At 33.4% G+C, this 22,982-nt stretch overlaps 1 protein-coding gene across 3 annotated transcripts; it reads left to right on the plus strand.

The window, feature by feature from the left end:
- The first annotated feature begins 2,971 nt into the window (after positions 1-2,971).
- LOC129255051 (kinesin-like protein KIF22) lies at positions 2,972-18,914 on the plus strand. Of its 3 annotated transcripts, XR_010295125.1 has the most exons (17): positions 2,972-3,072; positions 3,317-3,545; positions 5,029-5,186; positions 7,990-8,135; positions 8,466-8,529; positions 9,041-9,153; positions 9,784-9,859; positions 10,289-10,333; positions 10,893-11,182; positions 11,765-11,879; positions 12,403-12,559; positions 13,316-13,461; positions 14,055-14,136; positions 14,818-14,942; positions 15,981-16,040; positions 16,417-17,341; positions 17,497-18,914. XR_010295125.1 is itself a non-coding variant. In XM_064106758.1 (16 exons), the coding sequence occupies exons 1-16, from the start codon at positions 3,013-3,015 to the stop codon at positions 16,441-16,443; spliced, it is 1,893 nt and encodes a 630-aa protein (XP_063962828.1). In that variant the 5' UTR covers positions 2,972-3,012; the 3' UTR covers positions 16,444-18,914. The 3 variants fall into 3 exon arrangements, 2 of the variants coding, with proteins under 2 accessions (XP_063962828.1, XP_063962837.1); XM_064106758.1 differs by having other exon boundaries at positions 16,417-18,914; XM_064106767.1 differs by having other exon boundaries at positions 13,352-13,461; positions 16,417-18,914.
- Positions 18,915-22,982: the final 4,068 nt, after the last annotated feature.

The following is a 22,982-nucleotide window of genomic DNA, read 5'->3' on the forward strand; positions in this document are numbered from 1 at the left end:
CCTGTTTCTCTCATTCCTTAGTTTCTTCATCACATCATTCCATTGCCATTCCAACTCCATACAGCTTCACATGTTTCTATTGTTATTTTCTCATTTACATTCAGAACATTCTTCTTCATTCATATCATCTTACCTCATCTTCATTGGTTCACCTTTCACCCTTGGTTCCTCCACTTTTCTGGGTTCTCCCATTCTCTGTTTCTTTATTGGTTGAATTTATCATGTGACATTATTTTTGAATATATTTGAATGTATTATTTGTGAAGGCAAGGCCTAGTGAAGTCTGCATTGCAGACCAATAAAGCAGAGCACTACGAGACTTCATTTTGGTCAACATCTTTATTTTTGAGTTTAGCTCAATATAATATGAGTTTGCTTGTTTCTGACTGATTTGTGAGGTAGACATGTTAGAACACTCGGCCACACTACAAACTGGTGGCAGCGGTGGGAAATAAGTATTGAAGAAACTGTGATCACGGAGTCCTCTAGGCTAGGCTTAACTTACACCAAGTTGACTTACACGTTCAATAAAGTTTAGAAGCTGTAAAAATTTCAAAAGGAAAATCACAGACTAATTAAAGACTTCAGAGAGAAATCAATCTATATGACCTCATGGTTTTAAGATTGACAGTTTTAGACTCTGATAGTGGTGATGAGTTTGATGTGTCTGAATTTTCAGATTTTTGTGGTAAAATAACAGGGGCCCACGTTTCTCAACACCTGGATAAGTTAGTCATATCTTTATCCACCAACCACGGAGTTAGTTCCAATCTTACTAAACCTGTTTCACGAAATGCTTCCTAACTAGAATACCTTGATATCGATACCAATGGCAAAAAGAGCAGACGAGATGTAGCCTTAGTCACATTTAGCATAATTTTCAAAAAGAAAAATTGTGACAAAGTTGCAAATATTGGGAAATTGATGAATTGGGAAATACATCTTTTCAAAATAATAGCACAGGTAACTTATGCATCATACTACTAAAACCATGAAGACTGGAGCATTAAATTGCTGAGAAAATTAAATTATGAATAATTCATTTCATGACTAAAATAAAAAAATCACATGCCGATGTTGAGATGGGTAACCCCGGGATATCTAATTTTAATAGTTTACGAAAAAGAAATCCATAACGGTTTTCTTTGTAAAATGATGATAATTATACAATATTTTATGACTGCAAACATCAAAATATAGTTTAACATTAACTTTTTTAATCTTTGGTACCAAAACATACGATTTGACAAATTCTGTGCATAAATTAGAAATAGAATTTATCCAAATATTAATATGGGTCTGAAAATGACAAATACGAGTCCAGTTATGGATGGCCTGACGTGGAAGAATCTTTATCGTTTAAATTATTTTACTATTTCAAAATGAATGGTTTTGTGGCGTTTTACCAACAATTTTTATAGTTTCTTTGTACTATATTTATCATTGAATGCATTATCTCACTTGTTTTGTAATGAATTTCAACCTCTATGATTGATTACGTAAGATTATAATATTCAAATTTCTCAGCACTTTTACATGTCATAGGCTACCCACATGATGCCACTACGTCACTAAGAAAGAAGTTATGACAGGTTCGGAGGTGTCATAAATATTTATTGAGGTTGTTGTACCCGATCATATTGGCAAAGAGGGCTTCGTGAAAACGGTTAGCGGACAAGTAGCTCACTATCTCCGATTTAGTCAAGAAGTTAGACTTATAATGGTGTTTAGAAACTGGCCCTTGATAGCCAGTAGACCTCTTATGCAATTTTGATTGCTGAAGACTTGTTTGTAGCAATAAAGCCTTCATCTGATGCCATTTACTTGTTTTTCCCCTTAGTTTAAGTTACATCACACTGCGTCTATGAATTAGTAGATGACACAACCTCACAATGTGGCAAAACTTATTTGGCTGGCACAAAGGTGTTCAGAGAATTTGTTCTCAATTAGCAAAACTACTAGAGGAGGACACTGGTACAAAGGTCACACGAAAGAATGTGTTTTGTATTTTAAACCTCCTGACTCAGTTGTCAAACTTTGGTCCTCCTTTGAGCTAAGACATGACAAATCCCATGATATGAGTAAGATGAAATAATTTTGTTTTTATTTATAATAACCACTGTAAATATATTATAATGTACTTGTAAATGTTTGCAAACTTGTATATTCATGCAAGTAAAGACAAGACTACATAATATTTTGGGGGTAAATCAGACATATTACATATTTATTCGAAAAAATTTTATATGAAATTTTGTCATAAAAGATGATTGCACAATATTATTTTAGTAAGAATTATCCTTAACAAGTTATATATCATTGGAAATGTCTCACTTTAAAGAGTTGAAATATACCGGTACATGTTATTTTCCTATGCAGTGTAAAGTCTTTCTGATTCTAAGATTTATTGGGAAGTAAATTTTTCACATATATATTTTGACCTGTAACTTCTTGTGACACTACCCTATGCCTCTTCTAATTGCATTTTTGAAGTCTTCAGACAATTTCCTTTCATAAAATATATACTTTTATGGGTGTAGGATGTCAAACATAAGAAAAATATTCAGTTGAATCAAACGGTCTGATTTGGGGGGAAATTTGAGTTGTAAGTAACGGAAATGGGCCCAACTCAAAACGCATGGCCATATCTGAAGCAATTTTATTTTCCACCAATAGGGCCTTCACAAAAAATGCTCAAAATTAAAAGTTTTTGAGTGCTCTTGTGAATAAAGAATATGATCCCCAAGTTACTACTTAATGGCTTTAAATCACCCGATTTTGAGACTGTTATTGTAACTTGCATTGGTATTTGAGATAAATTTCCCATTTTGTTATGCAAGATCTTTGTTGTTCTATCCATGGTAATGGTACTGTCTTCCATCAAGTCCATTGTGGGCTGACATCTCCAGTGATCACCAACAAAGTTGTGAATGTCTGTCACAATCCTGAATCATCTATTAAAAAGTATTAATTCATCTTATTTTATCTCCTTTTCAAATATTTCCAGTGACAATGTCTTCCAAACAAGGGAGCAGAGTTCATGTTGCTATTCGTCTCAGACCTGCATCAAAGGTAAACCGGTTTTATTTTCCTTGTATAGAATTAGAAATAGGATTACTATTTTAATTGGAATAAATTAATTGTGTAGTTTAATAAACAAATATTTTTTTTAATCTGTTATTCACAAATTATGTTGTTCTCCACAGTCTGCAAATTCTTTTTGTCATGTTAATGTTTACAAAGCTAAATTAGCTAATCATCTCTAATTTATTTTGTTTTTTCATTTATTTTTTATAACATTTTCTATTTTACTTAGGCCCATGGAGATGAATGTAAAGAGCCATGTGTTCGCGGTGTCTCTGATAAATCTCTTGAGATTTGGAATTGGCGTGACTCAGAACAAAGTCTTCATTTTGATTTTGATGCATACCTGGATAGCAAGGCATCACAGAAGACAGTATATGATAGATGTGTAAAGCCACTACTCTCCCATGCACTGAATGGTCAAAATGCTAGTGTGTTTGCATATGGACCAACAGGCACAGGTTAGCAATTAAAGAAATCATATTGTAATTATTTGCTATGGTTGCACGAAACGATGATGAAATCATGATATAAGAACATTGTAATGTAACGTTGAAACTGCAGTGAATAGACAAATAGGTGGGTTATTGATATCCCCTAAAAATTATACAACAAAGGGTTTAATGTGTTTCATACAAGAAATTTGCCTTGTAAACTTAATATAATACTTCACCTGAATCCAACTCACCATGGTCCAAGGAAAGGGTCACAAAATGTCATAATTCACTTGTACTTACAGGAGAAGTTCACCCTAACAAAAAGAGAAAAATCCAACATGTATAACACAGGAAATTTCATCAAAATCGGATGTAAAATAAATTTAGGAAATTTTGAATTTTTACTTAATTTCACAAAACAAAATAAAAAAGTTATGACATTTTAAAGATTCACTTTATTTCACCATTTACATGTAACAGTTATCCTGGTCGGTATGCAAATAAGGGACTTATGAGGTCACCCACTCACTATTTCTGTTGTATTTTATATATATGAAATATTCCAATTTTCTCCTCATTGCCCTGTGAAAAAAAGTTTTATTCCTCTCTAAACATGTAGAATTACCATTGTTTTAACATTTCAGGGTTCGGTCAAGTTGGTCCTTAATTGTCAAATCTGTGAAAATTGAAATATTGTTTCAAATAATATAAAATCAAAAGAAATAGTGAGTGAGGGACATCATCAACTCTCATTTGCATGTCACTGAGTTGTGCATATAACTATTTTGTGAAAAATAAGCAAAGCTTTAAAATGTCATAACTTATTTTACATCCAATTTGATGAAGTTTTCAGTGTTATGCTTGTTTGATTTTTCTCTATTGATTCAAATCAACATTTTTCTGGGAGCATGCTAAGCATGACGTGCTTGCGCTGAGTGATTTTGTATAATTAATATTGTGAATACCCAGTATGTGTACATGTATGTGTACCTCACTACTCATTAGCATAATGAATTTAAAAATGTGCATTTTTTTTTCTAAAACGGGTAGGCAGAATGAATGTACATGCATTGGCAAGTTTGTTTGAATCCCTCTAAATTTTCTAGGATCGCACGGACAAAGAGGTCGCATCTGATATCTATAATGACTTAACAGGCGTATCACTATCTAGTATGTGCGCCTAAGTTAGCACATCAAAGTCCTTGTAGCCTTCTCTTAGAAAGTACTCGTATTTCATATGGTTTCTCAATGTTTATGTGCAATGGGGGAAATGATGCACCCAAAATGCACAGTAAGGTACAATAAATGCTGCAACCAAAAAATGCACTGCTGGAAAGGTTGCATAAAATTGCATGAACATTCACACTGTCTATAACATTGGTTATATTATTGAACCCATTTTTTAAGTCACCATATTATGATTTTTACAGCTGGAATAGACTATGCAAAGATGTAATATCATCATCATATAACCCTAATATTTCTATTTTGTTTTTTCATATGTCAGGAAAGACATACACCATGCTTGGAACCGAAGACGATCCAGGTGTCATTCCAAGGTCATTGAATCATATCTTTAATGTCATCAGCCAGGAGAAACCACAAGGAGAAGGAACATGGACGTATGCAGTGTCCTTCTCATATCTAGAGATTTACCAAGAGAAGGTATGCAAGTCTTATGAAGTGCTATAATGAGAAAACAGTGTTTGATACTTCAATTTGATACAATAATTTGATTATTGATATTTTCTTAAAGGTAATGCCATGATTTATTATACTCTGAAGTGTGAATTGTTTTTAAGGGGAGGAAAGAGGAGCTGTCTTTTTCTGTGATATTTGGGAGTTATTTGCTTAATGGATTCCTACAAGGTGACAGCATTTCTAGGCTTCACATACATTAAGTTCTTTCCCTCGTTCCCTTAAAAAATTTATAAACATGATACATGATTCTCATTTGCCGTATTTGTTGAGTGTGATCTACATGTAATTTTTTTTAAAGATTTTTTGTTTAGTTTTAAAGCTCAGCATGGCTTATCTCCATCATACTTGTCCAATTTACTAAATGATTATAACCCACCCTGTTACCTTCGATCAAGCAAACAAGTACTTCTTCAAATTCCCAAAACCCACACAAACTTTTATGGTAGCAGATCATTTGCTGTAGCTGGACCAACCCTTTGGAACAAATTACCCCTACATATCAGACAGGCATCCACTTATTCAACTTTCAAGTCCTTACTCAAAACCCATATTTTCCGAAACTCATAACTAGGTGTAGTATAGGTAATTATTTCAGTTTACTTTCTTTGTTTGCAGTATGTGTATTTTGTTTCCTTTATTGTAAAGCACGTAGAGAAACTTTCAGTTTATTATGCACTATATAAGAGAAGTATTATTATTTTTTATATATATACAGTAGTTAACAGGGCATCAGACCGCTTAACTTCTATGATTAATGGATAGGTTTCCTATCCTGTTCTCATCTGTACAATCTAAAACTCCTTATTAGACAGAAAGTAGAATTTTGAGTATTATTCACCATTTTTGAACGAATCTTCACAAATTTTGCTTTGAATTCACATTAATTTGTCTTATCCATTCCTCCCCCCTTTTTTATGTTGCTGTTGTTATGCTATCACACTGTTTTCCTTTTGATAATTCTCTTTCATACTTGTATGTAGGGAGTGATTTTGGAAGGTCTCTCAGTCTATTGTCAATATTATCTCAAGGACCACAACTCTGGAATTCTGTTTCTGTAGATATCAAGCAATCAGTTTCATTAAATGTTTTAAAGTCAAAATCAAGGCAATTTATTCTAGATAGTTATTCATCAAGTTTGTTTAAGTATAAATTCTTTCAGGCATTATAGGCACCCCCCCCCTTTACATTGTAGTTTAGTGATTTTTTTTTGTTATTGAAGTCTTTGTATAATTATTATGGTATACGGTCAGCTTATCACAAGGCTTGTTCCTTTCTTGCTGTCCCATTCATATTCAATCCAATGTTTATTTGTATTTGTTTTTTTTTATAGCTCATCCGGCCCGAAGGGCCAGATGAGCTTATGCCGTGGCATTCGTCGTCCGTCCACAATTTCAAAATGCTTCTTCTTCGCCATTTCAATTCTGTTTACTTCTACACAGAATTTTGAAACGCATTAAATATGCTAATTTATACGCATTTTTCAAAATTCACAAAAAATGCTTCTCCTTCTTTATTTGTCGACTGATTTTGAATTTTTTGCTTCCATCTGGTAGAGCTTCATGAGGTTCATTAAAATTCTAAACAGAATTTTGAAATTTTGACTGGAACAATTTTTATGCTAATTTATGCAAAACTAATTTATGCATATATTTTTAAATTCACATAAAATGCTTCTTTATTTGTTGACCAATTTTTTTTTTTTTTTTCCATCTGGTAGAGCTTCATGAGGTTCACCAAACTTCTACACAGAATTTGTAAATTTGGAGTAGAAAATTATTTATGCTAATTTATGCAAAATTCATAAATCACAGAAAAGGCCTCTTCTTAATTTGTTGACCGATTTTGATTTTTTCTTCTTCCATCTGGTAGAGCTGCATGAGGTTCACCAAACTTGTACACAAAATTTTGAAATTTTTTTCGAGAAAATTATTTATGCTAATTTATGCACGATTTATTCATAAATCACAAAAAAAGAATTCTTCATTCGTTGATCAATTTCAATTTTGTTTTCTTTATATGATAGCTCGAGGTGGTGATACACAATTTCAACACAGAATTTTGAAACTCATTAAATATGCTAATTTATTCATATATTTTCAAAACTCACAAAAAAATACTTATTTATTTGTTGATTGATTTTGATTATTTTTGTTCCATCTGAGAGCTACATGAGGTTCACCAAGGTCTTACACAGAGTTAAGAAATTTTGACTAGAAAATTATTTATGCTTACCGTAATTTATATGAAATTTATTCATAGATCACAAAAAATGCTTCTATGTCATTTCTTCATCAATTTCAATTCTATATCCTCAATTTATGTCACCAATATAATTCACTACAGTGTCAACTGGGCTGAAATTAAAATTGTGTTAAATTTCGTTGCGAGATGCCGGATGAGCTTCACATCATTAATGTGCTAGTCTATTTTGTGAATTATGATACTTTGTATATGTAGTGTTTTTGTATGGATTTTTATGAGCAAATAAATTGGAATTGAAATTGAAAATTATCAATTTCTGTTATTAAATGTTAAATTTATTATGTTGTACCCTTTTGTATTTTGAATGTATTTCTGAATGTTTTTATACTATTGTATTTTTATGAGATTGTGGAAAATAAGTCAACTTAAAACTTGATAGTTTTAGTGTTACTGATCAGGACAGAACAGGACTGTGTATTGGAATAGTGCACAACACAATCTTGTATTAATGCATCTTCATAGCATGCAATACATCCTTTCAATTGAATTTCTTTGAATATGACAGATCTATGATCTCCTCGAACCAAAAGGTCACGACCTCCCAATACGAGAGGACAGGAACAGGAATATCTTTATCCCAAAGCTAGCTGAGAAAACCATTAACAACTTCAACGAGTTTGCCAAGTATTTCATACCAGCTAGTAGGAACAGGTACATTTTCAAACTCAGTAGAATATGATGACTATAGAGCCTAAGGTGCTGTGAAGGAAAGGTTGCAAGTAAACTGCTTGAACATGTTTGAAAGAATTTATGTTACTGGTAATCCTAAATTGGCATTCATATATTTTAATCACAGAGGTTGACAACCTTGTCAATCAAACAAATTATCTTGACGGTCAGGTCAACCAATGAAAAATTGATTTGTGTAAACAGTGAAAAGTCATAACAAGCATAATTGATGAAATAGGAAGTAAATTAATGACATTTTAAGTTTCACTAGTTAACATCTCACCTAACCATCACTATTTGTTTTCATTACAGAACTACAGCAGCTACTAAACTAAACAGTCGTTCAAGTCGAAGTCATTCCATTCTTCTTCTCAAAGTAAGAAAATTATTTTTTACATCCATTTCAAGTTAAGTAAAGTATCAAACTCATTTATTGGTATAGACCAATTTTTATTTGGCCCATCTTTCAAATTTAATTTTTAATTTATGTATGCTATGTATTTAATTCTGAACTTTAACAGTGGAAGAATTGTGTTGAAACAGGACTTGCCATGACTTTGGTACATTTTATATGTCATTATAGTTTTGAATACAGGAGATGAAATCTAGTATTTAGTCTAAACCATAAATGCTATCCAATGTCTACATAGATTAAAGTGAAGCGTGTCAGCAAATTTTGGACATGATTCTATAAAACCCATTAAAATTGTTTCATCTGTGGCATAAACCATCTATAATTGAATATCAATTTCTTGAGTATAACAAATGTTTTTAATTATTGATATTTATACAGTTGATACGGCTCCTTGTTTAATTGAAAATTATATCAGATGTTCCTCAAGAAATAATGATTTTGAAACGGGAGATTACTTGCATTTGTTTTATAGATAATAAAAGAGAGAAGAGATGGATCAAAGCATCACATTCAGACTGGTAAACTATACCTTATTGATCTTGCTGGGAGTGAGAATAACAAGAAGACTGGTAACCGGGGAATTAGGTAAATATGATACCAGTCTGATATATTTCATATCAAGCATTTTGAACCTGCTTTTAGTGTCTAACAGTAAATTTTTACTGTATATTGAATATTTAACTATCCAGAAATTCCAGGAACAATGTGTTAATTTCCTTTAAATGTTTTTAAATTTTTCACATAGTTTGAATTGAAGATCATAATCATAATTATTATAATGATTGATTAAATTTAGATTGAAATCCATACACTACAACTTTGTTATTGTTTGTCTGTTTTGTCTATACTTTCATGTATGTTTCTATGGTTTTTCTTTAATAATATCTTTCCATATGAATTGGATAATTGAACTCTCCTTTAATAACTACCTATCAGGCAGTTTACATATGTTCAACATGCTATATTTGGGACTTTCATGAAATGATTTTCTTTGTTTTCTACTTCATATGAAAAGTTATATTCTAAAATTATCATGGCTTGAGCAGTTTTTAGAGTGAAGTAGGAATGGAGAATAATAGTATTCAAACTTTAAAACAAGGTGATCATTTCATGGGACTGTCCCAGGCTTGGAGAGAAGCAGAGGAATGGTATTATGTAACATTGCAACATGCAGTTGTGGGTAGTATGGCTCTATTTTATTTATAATTATTACAGATTGAAAGAGAGTGGTGCCATTAATACATCTCTGTTTGTACTCGGTCAAGTTGTTGATGCCCTCAACCAGAGACTGGTAATTAAAATTATGTTTCTTAACTTTCTATCCTAGCTACAGTAAGAGCACTTAATATCAACTCTGAAATTGTTATTGTTTGTATCATTATCTCTGGCCAGGATCAAGACCATATATTTTTCTTTTAAATAACTTTGCTTTGACAAAAGTGCCAAGTAATTTCCCAATTGCAAGTGTAACAAATAACTTTACACTACTGATGTCTGAGAATATTGTTATTATTATAAGTCACACATGCAAAGTCATGACACTATAGTATATAATGTACTAAAGAATTTTATTATTCCAAAGTTTGTTTATTCAGCCAATTGGCAAAGATATTTCCCCTTTGTCAGTGACATTGGACTGTGTTCAAGCATTTCTGTGACATCTTATGACAAACTCCTTTCTATAAAATGTTTCTTTGATATTTTTCCTCTTTTATTCCAGCCACGTATTCCATACAGAGACAGCAAACTGACAAGATTGCTTCAGGTTTGTTATCATTGATACACAATTGCAAAATTTAGAAATCAGTTAATAATTTCACCTAATGATGTTTTTTCACCAATATTTTAACCTTTTGTTGTTATGATTATGTTAAAAGTACTGTCCATTAACAAAAGTGGAAAATTATTGCAAAAGTAAACTTGTAAAACTCATAAATTAAACTTTGAATATTTGAAATGAATCCCAATAAAAATTAATCCTAAATTACAAGTTTAGGGTTAGGATCAAGATTCAGAACCTAAATATCTGGTTTCCTTCAACAAAATAATGGAAATGCTCCTAACTTCCCAATTTCAAAAAGTTTCCATTATCTTAACTGCTCAAACTTATAGTAATTCTCTTTATTGTAATGTGAGCTTTATATTGATGCATGGCAATTCCCTAGACTACATGTTGATAATCTGATAATCATTATCCTGAAAATTCATAGCCTTTTATCTATTTCTACCTCCTCTCTTATTATTTCATGATGATCATGATATCCCCTTTTCACCCCTGAATACTCATCATATTTATTTTCTAACCTGTCTCTCTTTCTCCTCAGGACTCTCTTGGGGGCAGTTCCCATGCATGTATGATTACCAACATAGCACCAGAGGAAAAGAACTACATGGACACCTACACTACCCTACACTTTGCTGCCAAGTCAAAGCAGATCATCAACAAACCATTCACCAGAGAGACGACACAGACAATCATTGCCCCACCTATCACCACTGGTCAGTCTAGGAAGAGACAACATGAAGATGTCCCATCATCATCCAGGAATACCAAGACTAGAGCTTTGGATGTCAATGGCAAACCAGTTGCTGATACCAAAGACACCATGCTCAAGTAAGCAGGTTTATTTTTACACATGTATTGCAATCAGTTTGATTTTTATTCAACATTGCTGCCTAAGAATCTGGTTACACATTAGGAATGATCCAGGTTTTAATCCTGTTTAGCCCCCACTACAGGGGTGGCTGGATTCTCATTTGACTCATTGAGATCTCCCTCCACTTTAGTCACACAGTGCATCCTCCCTCAACCAAACCCTCCTACTCTTCTCCACTTGCTTTTTTCATGTCCTCTTTTGTCTCGGTCTCCCCATTCCCCTCTGACTCTGTATAAAATAAGAACCTTGTACTATAGCCTAAAGATTAAAAAACAGACATTTTAAAGACTACCTCACCTGCATGGCATATCTGAAAATTTCTTCATCCAGTCTGAACCACCTTTTAAACCATCAAACCTCATGAAATAAAAATCTAAACATGTTGAGTCAGAATATAATATAAGATTGAAGACTTCAGGATGTTATGATTGCAATGTGATTGTTGTAACAAAATAAAGTGCTTGTTTACCAGTTCTAACATCTTGTTGACACAAAAATATTGAACTTCACGGAACATGTTTCCCTTTTTTATCTTTCAGACCCCTCTTAGATCGTCAAGCAAACTTTGAGGCCAATGTTCATCAAAGACTTCAATCACTTGAACAGAATCTTCTAAAACAAATGAAGAAAACAAAAACACAAGTGAAAACCCCAGTAAGTTGTTTTGTATCATGTAATCACATTTAAATCCACCAAAATCATTTTTAATTTTATTTAAAATGGAAAAAGAAATAATACTAGAAAGGACAGCATAATAGTATGTAATACAAAACAAGACAAAATAGGAACATTGTTAATAAGAGATTATTATTTCTAGTGTTTTCTATTGGGCAATGGTTAGTATACTCATATTTCAATCAGAAGGTTATGGGTTCAACTCCCAGCATGTTTTCTTTCAGCTAGGCAACATTTTGATTTACTCGTCCAAGGTGAGATGAATTTGGATTAATTCCTTGAATGCATTGAGCACTGGCAGTGGCAGCGCCAGCTAAAGCCAAGTTGATAGTAGCACTACACCTTGGAAATATTTTGTATATAGATAGAAAGTGCGAAATAAATGCCTGTTCTTATCAATTCCCTTTCAAGATTACACTGAAGGAGGGGAATAGTATATTATCAATCATAGGAATGACATAACTTCCAAACCATATTCCTTTTCTTTTGTTTGTGACACCAGACATCTAAGAAGTTACTGAGTGAGGTGAAAAGTATGAGGAGAGAGCTAAGCAGTATGAACCAGGAGAAAGATATCAAACCTGATAGACGTAGTACCTTCACACTGAATGATCCAAACAGACCATCACCACCTCAAGCTATTGTCAAACCAATATCAGGTAGAGGAGAATAACCAATATCTATCTTCCCTTTCACCTTGTATTACTCTCTCCATTTTCTTCTCTCTCGCTACCTCTTACTAATCCTCCCTAATGCCCTCACTGATTATTCTGTATATCATTTGTATTAGTGCTGCCCTGCTACAGTCAGGGACACTGGTTCCCAACCAGTTTTTTTTTCAGGACCTTGCCTATAGTTCAGGCTGCAGCTGTTTTGCTGTTACATTAAACGTAAGCAATGCTTCTGATGCAGCGAGACTATAAACAGAATCACCTGTACCTTCTTGTCTTGCTTCAGGCATTAGTTGATTTTACTCTGGTTCAGTGCAGATTATTTGTATGACAAACTTCCACCAGACAATTAATAATAACAACAACTAAAGCAGGACAATAAAATATAGAATTGTCACAGCAAAGAAAATAACTGCAGCCTCCACCTAGGTAAGAGGCCAGTAAAACTAGGACCTGGTAGGTGTATCATTAAGCTGTTCATAAGTTTAGAGCAACTTTAAGAATGACTGGTGATCCTATCTTGTAAATGGTATACACCAAAATGTTCATTGGCGATGGTTTAGCAGTCATTCTTAAAGTCACTCTTAACCTACGATCCGCTTAACACCCCTCAGGTTTGTAAAAATGACCCTTATGACTCACCACTAAGTTAAATCTCATTACCTTGTAACAATGATTAACGTTTGTTCTTCTAAAGTTTTAACTGGCCAAACATTGCAATGATTAACGTTTGTTCTTCTAAAGTTTTAACTGGCCAAACAACCTGTAATGTACCACCAGCTCACAGTAAAGATAGAATCACAAAGCCCATGGTACAAGACAAAGAGAATACAACCAAGTCATCTAATAAGTCTAATGCTGTCAAATTTGTCAAAGCTGTCTCTAAGTCTGTAAGTTTTTTTCCTTATATGATTTCATGTATATTCCATAGTTTAAGTTGAGAAATTACCCATTTCAATAATGTGATATCATTATTTTGTTAATTAAAGGACCATTCTAGTTATGTTTTAGAACAAAAGAATTTAAATTTAGAGTAGAGTCATGTTTGCTTTTATTTCAAATTATTAATCTTTAATTAAGACCATTTCAGAAACTTAGTTGTAAAATAAAATAACCAGGCTTTACATTTATAAGAAAGCTGAATCAATTATATTACAAAAGGTGAAAACTCAATTTTACAAAAAGAAAGCATCAAATTACATAATACAAATGAAGCTGATAATTGATAGTTTAAGTCATTGCAGTACTTTTTTGTTTTTAGACATGTATTTGAAAACTTGCATAGCTGTGTTTGTTGCAATATTAATGATTTAGTCTACACCCATGACAGGGTTGGTATCTTTTCTTTCAACAAACTTCAATGTTATCTTTATTCTACCTTTTTGTTACTTAAAAAGTTTACTCAACTCATGTAAGATCTTCTTTTCACTAGCCTTTTTATGATTCTACACTGACTTTTTGTTTCTTTATTTTTCTCATCCAGACATCATCCTCAACAGGTGGGACTAAGATGACAGAGAACCAGTGGCATCTTAAATTAGATCCTGAGTTTCAAGCCAAGCACAGTAAGTTATACAATGATGCTTAAAATTTAGTGAATCCCACCATAAAATGAATATATCTTAAGTGTTCATGTTCTTTCATGTTTTAGATATTTGAATTGTGAAGTTAAATGATAAAATATTACATTCAATAAAGTTTGTTTCTCTGGGATTGCCGTAAATTGTAATGTTGTTGTGTACAATCAGCTCTTAGCATGAAGGAGTGCATTTTGGGGTCAACAAACTTTTGAGCACAACTGTAGACTTTACGCTCCAGAAATATTAATTGAAGTACTGTCTTATATGAGACTGCATTTTTGTTGATTCACTTATACTTAACCTGAAGATGCACATACTTAATGCTGCTTATTCTTTCTTGAGTCTTATCATTTATTTCTTGCTATTGATATATATATATTCTTCTCCTTTCTTTCATTGTGCATTGAGCACCACAGAGTGGACTTGGTGCAATTTAAATCATATCTATTATATTACCAGCATGAGGGAATGGTTAGGTAGCCTGAGGGGAATGCCGCAAGATAACTGAAATTAATTGCAAGTCAAGTTAAGATCCCAAATTAGTTATAATATTTTTATATTTCATTTTACAGTTGGCATCACCTCTACCTGGTTCCCAACTTAGCTTTATTTCTTTAAATCTTGACAGGGATTAACAACTTGTTTTATTTTTTAAAATCTTGACAGGGAATAAGATCTTGAAGACTTTGAATGAAGGGACAGTGAAGCAGCTGAAATCACTGCAGAGTGTAGGAGAGAAACGAGCACAGCTTATCTACAGCTGGAGACAAGCCTTTGGAGCCTACACTCAGGTAATGTCATCAAGATTGATTCAGTTTGAGAACAATTCTGTAGAAACGTGAAGCAATAATCTGAAGACAAATTCTGCTGTGTTTAGATGGGATGAGTCAATTATCATCAGGCGATTGATTGATATCGTGTCAAGTATTGGAGTCATCTGTGAAGCCCTTTGTTAGCAGCCATCCCCTGTTAGCCACCTGCCTATAGTGACCATTCAAGGGTGGAGGAGCCGTGGTGTAGTGGTTCTGACTCTCTTCTTGTAAACAGAGGGTCGCATGTTCGAATCCCACCGTGGTCTGGTGTCCTTTGTCAAGGCGTTACTCCACGCTTTGCCACTCTAGACCAAGGTGCTAAATGGGTACCCAATAGGATGTGAAATTCATTGTAGCTTGTCCAGTACTGCGTGCGCCTCATCGGCGACTGACTGGGATACTCCCCTGGGAGTGGAGGGTGTCCATACATTGTGTGTGGGCATGACTGATTGAATCTGATGACCGGGGTAATAATATATCTGTAAAGCGCTTAGACACGTTGTTCCGATGTATTAAGCACTATATAAAAACTGATTATTATTAAAATTGATATACAAACCTGTATATAAATGCCACATTTAGTGTTTCCCTTGTGTGATCCTAGACAGGTTTCACTGTATATAAGAATTCAAACACAATATCTTCTCCATCTTCTTCATCATGTACTTGACATAATGATAATAGATGGGATTTGTAATGTGTCAAATCCACTCTGCAGAGTGCACAAGGTGCAGTGAAAGAACAATTAAGAGTAGGAAGCATTGAATTGACCCATCTCAAGGTAACATTAAGATGTGTTGGAAGTGCATTCACGGATAACCAGGGCAAGATCATTCCAGTGAACAGGGCCAGTGTGAGCAAAAGCCCATACCCCCCATGCCCTAACAGATTTGGGAACAACTAGGGACCAGAGTTGGATGAATATTGGGACCTGATAGGAGTGTATTTGTTAATTAGATTAATGTTGACATAATCAAAGTATAATTGTCATTTTTTTGTCATTTTCTCATCTTGTAGATTGAAGATTTATACAAAGTGAACGGCTTACCTTCGAAGACGGTTGATAACATAATTGGGGTAAGTTGACTTTCTTAGCATTTACACATTATCATTTTTTACTAGAGGATGGATGGGGAAAATGTTTGAAATTGTGGTCTGAATTTGAAACTAAGATAATTTGATAAGATAAGTTGACTAAGGGCCTAAGGCAGAGTCAACATGTAAAGCATTTACAAGATATAAAAAAAACATTGAATAGCAAGTGAATGATGAAATGATTTAAATCATTTTATTGAGTTGTACAAAATGTAGTTGTGAAAACATGAATAAACAAACCTTAATATGAATGAGCTCTAACACACCCCCATGGAATATCAAACACTTAATTTGTCACTTGATTTGTTGTATTACTCTGTGAACAAATCATATTTATATACCATCCTTTTCTTTACAGAATAATCTTCTTTACACCCCAGCCTGACAGTGATATAATGAGAAATGAAGTTCTTTAGTGATACTGGTCTTTTGGACATACTATCATTGTGATCAAGGTCATACCTATGGTCTGTGGATGGCATGGATAATCATTGTTTCTGGACAACTCATTCAAACTTCAGAACATCAAACCTTTAGAAATGAAAGAGAAAATAATGTTGATTTCTGATACACCATATCTACCTATGGATGCTTTTCCATGCAGACTTGAAATATTCAGTTATTATTGATTATTAGTGATTATTCATCACCATGCGACTGACATGTGACAGAGGTGGAACCCACTTATAGATTACACCTGTTCTAGTGCTTCTTTTCACCTTAAGAATTGTGATATATATCCCCAGTTTTCCAAATACAGACAATGGAAAAACATGGACTTAATATCAACCCCCCCCCCAAAAAAAAAAAAAAAATAGGCAATCAGTGGAAAATGTGCCCATCAAACCTATTTGTAGTGTATAGCACCTGTGTGCCAAGCTTTTTCGACTGCTGTGCATGAATGGAATGGACCTTTTTTTTCTTAGACTCCTTTATTTGCAATTATTTATTATATTTTTATATTTAATATGTCTTAGAACAACACAGAATTCAATGTTTGTTGCATCAAATTTCAGAATTTGCATTTTTTTTCTTGTATGATATATTGGTACATGTACATATGGAATGTTTTATGCTATGATAACATATCATGTATTACAATAATTATTTTTGTATTATAAAATAGATTCCCCCCTTTTTTTTTCTCTCTCTCTCACAGACACATTCTCTCTCCCCCCCCCCCCCCTCTCCATCACTTTAGATGTAACTTGTGAAGAAATATAATAATTTTCAAATGAAGAAAGATGTGCAGTTCATTCTAATCTATAAATGTATTATTTTAGGCAGAAAAATAATTAGAATGAACTGCTAATCTTTCTTTAATTTGATAATTATATTTTCTTCATATATATATATATATATATATGAAGAAATATAATAATTTTCAAATTAAAAAAAGATGTGCAGTTCATTCTAATCTATAAATGTATTATTTTAGGCAGAAAAATAATATGTATATATATCAGTTTCCGGTGACTAGTCTGACCCTAATAAAACAGGTGCAACTCATTAAATTTTATGGCAAAAGAACTAAGATGAAATACTGTATATTTTCGTCTGCCTGTGTTAAAGTAGCTTACTGGAAAACTGATGTTTTACTTTACACGTTGACTTATTAAATCTAAAGTTCTATCTAGAGATCACTGAATGAAAGCATAAACAATCATCTCCCTTTCATGGCTGTATATATTACTACTTCATATATACTGAAAATTCCACTTTTATTCTGTCATCGGAAATGAAATAATTAAATTTCACGATGGGATAAAAAATATTGTTTTTCCTACCTTACCACCCAATTTATTTTGAACAAAGTTACTGGAAACCAACATATTTAGTTTGGCACAAATATCCACATATAGTGTAATTGTTTTACCCCATTGTCTATCTACTATGATAGTAATTTTTCATGTACTAAATGCATAACTAAAGGATGATTTAGAACTGTGCGTAGTCTGATTCTCCATGTTTTAAACTTGAAATAGTGAAAGCATTGTATATATATTCCTAAGTAATATTTCAAATGGGTTTATATCGTGTACAGGAGCTCTTGGTCCAGAATGTTCCATGCTTCTTTTTTTTTTTTTTTTTTCAGGGCACTTGTATAATATGAAGAGCTTTATATATTTGTAGTAAGCATTATATTAATAATACATGTTATTATCATCATTATGGAGGTGTACCTCCATGATATTTTCATCATTATTTGAATGGATTCTACTAAAGGTATTTTATTTCTTAATTAATGTAAGTTTGAAAGGTAAAGCTCGCCCTGACAAATAGATTATTGTAAAAATAGCAGAAGAAATAGTTTTTAAAAAATATGGGAAGGTTTGAAGAAAAGCCATCTTAGATTTAAAAGTTATTAGAATTTGATTTTTTTTATTTGTGGTGTCATATGCTAGCAGTTAGTAACCATAAATTGTCTTGTAAAACATCAATGAAATGTAATTTTCTCAAAAACTTGAAACTGGTTTTTATTGTAACATCAGTATATCGACATACATATTATCTCATCCCAGCCCTCAAAAGAAAAAAAACATTAGTTATCATGAACCTTAAAAACTATCAAAATTTATGCACTATGTAAATGTATTACAGGCAGCTGCTTGTATACGACTTCACAAATAGAAAAAGAAACTTCAAATTCTAATAAGTTTATTATTCTTTGATGGATTTTCCACTTACCTACAATCAATATTTTCTATTATTTTTCTGATATTTTTAGGACAACAAACATTTCTTCAGGGTGAACTTCCCCTTTAAAGTTTTATAATATTGAAATCTTGCATCATTCTCTTATTGTATTATGGTTGGTAAATACTTTGTGTATAGTAAATTTATAATCTCTTTAAACTTCTACATATTTTTTCTATGATTATTTGTTGTCTCAAATCTTTTCAAGGGGCCAAAAAGTATACTGTAGGCTATGCAAAAGTTGACCTTCCATAAGTCGAATAATACCCAACAATCAGACCAGTATATGCAAAATATGTGTGAATAACATGTTAGCATTGAGTAGACGAAATAACCAGTTGTCTCACGATGTATCAAACATAGTTGGAAAGGGACGTTTCGTCTGCAAGCTGCTAGACTTCGTCAGGCAATGAGCAAAGATGCAACTGTCATTGCCTGAAGAAGTCTAGCAGCTTGCAGACGAAACGTCGCTTTCCATCTACGTTTGATACATCGAGAGACAACTGGTTATTTCTTCTACTCAATCCTTCACCACGATGAACCTCTTAGCAGTTGAATTTCAGCCAAGTCAAATAGATATGTGGTTACAAGAGATATGATTTAGGGTGAGTAACCTGTATTTATTGTTTTAAGCAGACTAATACAAGCTGGAATAGTCGGTATCATTATAGTACTCATGTAGTATTTCATGATAAAATTGTATAAATTTATTCAAAATTTTTACTTCAAAAACCAAAAATATTGGAATAAAAGTGATTAAATGAATGAGATATTCATTGCTGCAATTTATTTCATTATAAGGGCGACATATCATTTACACATGTATGAAAAAATGAAAGAATTATGATTTCATGTAATAACATAAGAAAAAGGAAAGTGGGGATGTGACTCCAGCCCTTCTAATGAATATTCATGACGACGTGCATATAACTGTTTTCACAATATATTGCTAAACTTTAAAATTCAATAACTTTGCGATCAGATTTTGATGAAATTTTCAGCATTTTGCTCTGTGAATTTTACTCTTAATTCATTCAGCTCAGAGCATCCAATCAAGTATAATTCTAAATCAGGGCCACAGAAATCAATTGAGAGCATAGATGTGAATTCAGGTTGCCTGGTTGACAATCCAAAACACTGACCAGTACGAAGGTCTAACTCTGAGCTAAAATTATGGGGAGCCCAAAATTTCTAATGTTTACTATCTCGTTTCCTTTTGCTTTCATAATGAAGAAAAATACTTTAAAATACTTCAGTTATCATTCCCAGACAATTTGGGTGTCATATGAGTTAATAAATTAGATGTGTACCCTTAGGGTATTTGTGCCCTTATTTGCTCTCCATAGTCAAATAACTTTAAACCAGGGTTTAATTTAAACCCGAGTTAAGAATACTGGCCACGATGGCCGGTGGCCGATGCCCAGGTAACATCCCGGATGCGGCAGCAGCGGCACAGCTGATTGATGTAAACAAAAGAGTTGGATTTCAAAGCGGTATGGGTCGAGCGCGCGTTGTGCTACCACCAGAACGTGTGCAGGTAATGCTGCGGGCAGACATAGGACAAAGGTTACGGGCACCAGTCAACGGTGGTCCCGAATCGACAGGATTGCCTTTTTCCAGTTTGGGGGTATTTAAAATCATCCGTTTGAGACTATTCAAGAGGGTACCACTGAATATCAGTCCTTTATCGGGAGACCTTGTCCTTCTCCAGTCTTGGATAGTTGTTTCATCGAAATTCTCGCCTGGACTCCCTGTGCCTGGCTGTGGTTGTGCTGTGCTGTGTTTGTTGTGATCCGGATGCATTGAGCTGTACGGTATGGCTTGCCTCGGAATCGGAGAAATACAATAGCCATTATTGACACAGACATTGACTGTAGATCCCTACCTAGTTCTTCTACATCGTAGAAGTGAATTGAAGCGTTAAAATTCATTTACTTTGAATGAAGCATGCCCTAGGCCTTTTAAGCAGCCATACATTAAATCGTCCTAAAATAATGAGATCTGAATGATTGGATAATGACATGACACTGCACTTGACTTGAATGTTTGAAATGAACATTGAATCTACTACTACTACAAATAGTGGCATCGAGACTCCATCTTTTTGAATGTTTGTGAGCAAGATCTCACAGTTTAATCTTGGACTGTACCCTTGATTATACCCTTAATTAATCTTAGTATTCTTCAGTGATTTTCTGCAAACAGTGATCTGAGGAAACAAAGACTAAAAAGTAAAGCACTAGATCTACGGAAGACCAGTTTGCAGAAAGATAACAATGGCTGAATACGAGTGGTAAGTTTATATTCAAGGAGTGGTCTAGAATCAATGGGAGCTACATGTCGGTTTAGGTTAGGGGGTAATTCTTAAGCTACCTTAAATTCTGAGCTACATCTTCCTGCTGGAATCTCACTCAGTTTTCAATCATTAAAAAAAAAAAATTGGAATACAGTAGAGATGGAAAAAAAATACAGCAGAGACTTAAGTTAAGGTTTTGTCGTATGTATCGTAGCCTAGATATGGTGAGGGAAAGAGATGAGGGTGGGTGAGATGATCAAGAGAAGAGAGGTTCAGAGGAGGAGAAGGAAAGATGGAAGAGAATACCTACCATTACCTTTTCTCTAGAGGCTTGAATCAACTTGAGCCTTACATTATAGATAAATTCAATATTCAAACATTTTCTTTGCATTTAAAAAGCAAAAATGGATGTTGATAGTGAAAATTTTGTACTATTTCTTTTTCAATGGCAGTCATTTAAAGTCATTGTTCCAAATGTCCCCTCACTTTGAATGAGGAAACAATCTTGTCTTCAGTCTTCATGAGGGATTCAAACATGTGACCCTAGCTGAATATACTAATGATGGCTTTGTCATGGTCAGCTAAGGGCAGTTTTTCATTTAGGGTTTTAACCACCAGAAAAAAATGCTTTCATTTCAGAGAAGGAACATTAACAACATAGTAATTTGAAGTGACCTCACTACTTGAGCCTGTAGGTATTTTCCTTGCAAGTCATTTATCATTGCAAACAACTTTGAATCATTTATCATTGCAAAATTTGAATCATTCCTTTACTTAACCTGTGGTGTACTTCAAGAAACTCATCAGGAGTTGGAGGCAAACATTTTCTGACAATTAAAAAAAAAAAGGTGTCACTTTTACAGGACTGCTTTCCGAATAAAATTGTCTTGATAAGTTAAAAAAAAAGGGTTTTCAATTCAAAATTCTGTTACTTAGGGGTCACTCTGCCTCTCCTATCCCTCCCATCAGGTATATCCTTAACAGTTTAATTATCTTCTCCATGTTTTTTTTTTCATGATGATAACAGTCTAAACCTTTCCAAACCATTATTCAAATTCAAACCTAAGATAGTATTATGCTTACTTTAAATAATGCAATATAAATATTCGCAGTGTTTCAGTTTGTATACCTGTACATCTATCTATGAAGTGCAAACTGCTTTGAAAACAGTATTACAGGTATGTAGCTGTAAATGGCATCTGTTTTAGAATTTCACCTGTTAAAAAAGTTTCTTATGATGGCACAAAGGCAAGATTTGTATTCCGTCAGAATTTGTATTGGGGTTCCTATTGTATTGGGGTGCTGCACTCAACCCAGGTGAAGTGAATGGGTACCCAGTAGGAAGAAATTCCTTGAATGCTTTGAGTGCCTAGGCAGCCCAGCTAAAGCCGGGGTAATAATAATAGCAGGGCCCACTGGGAGAACAGTTTTCATTACTGAAGTGGCTTCCCTGGGTAAATATACCTACCGGTATATTATTATTATTATTATTGTATGCACATGTAGCATCCAAATTTGACCTCTATTAAATTATTTTATTCTTTCTTTCATTGTTAAGACTCTTGTAGTTTTACAGAATAGTTGTTTTTAAGGTTCTATTTACTCATTTATTTGTAATCACCTAAGTGACCTGACTGTCTACATGTATGCCCTCAAGGAATCTAGAAAGGGTTCCTCAGTATGATTTACTACCAGGTGGGTGTTTCATAAAGCTGTTCGTAAGTTAAGACAACTTTAAGAACAACTGATGAACCATTCTTGTGGTAAATAAATATACACCAAAATGTTCATTGGCGATGGTATAACGCGTAAGAATAGTTTGAACCAGTCGTTCTTAAAGTTGCTTTTTGAACTTATGAACAACTTTATGAAACGGCCCCCTGATCTTCCAAGAACTGATGAGTCTATTAATTATTAATAAATTACCTTTT

Source organism: Lytechinus pictus, chromosome 2, assembly GCF_037042905.1.
Source record: "Lytechinus pictus isolate F3 Inbred chromosome 2, Lp3.0, whole genome shotgun sequence".
In the NCBI taxonomy this organism is placed as follows: domain Eukaryota; kingdom Metazoa; phylum Echinodermata; class Echinoidea; order Temnopleuroida; family Toxopneustidae; genus Lytechinus; species Lytechinus pictus.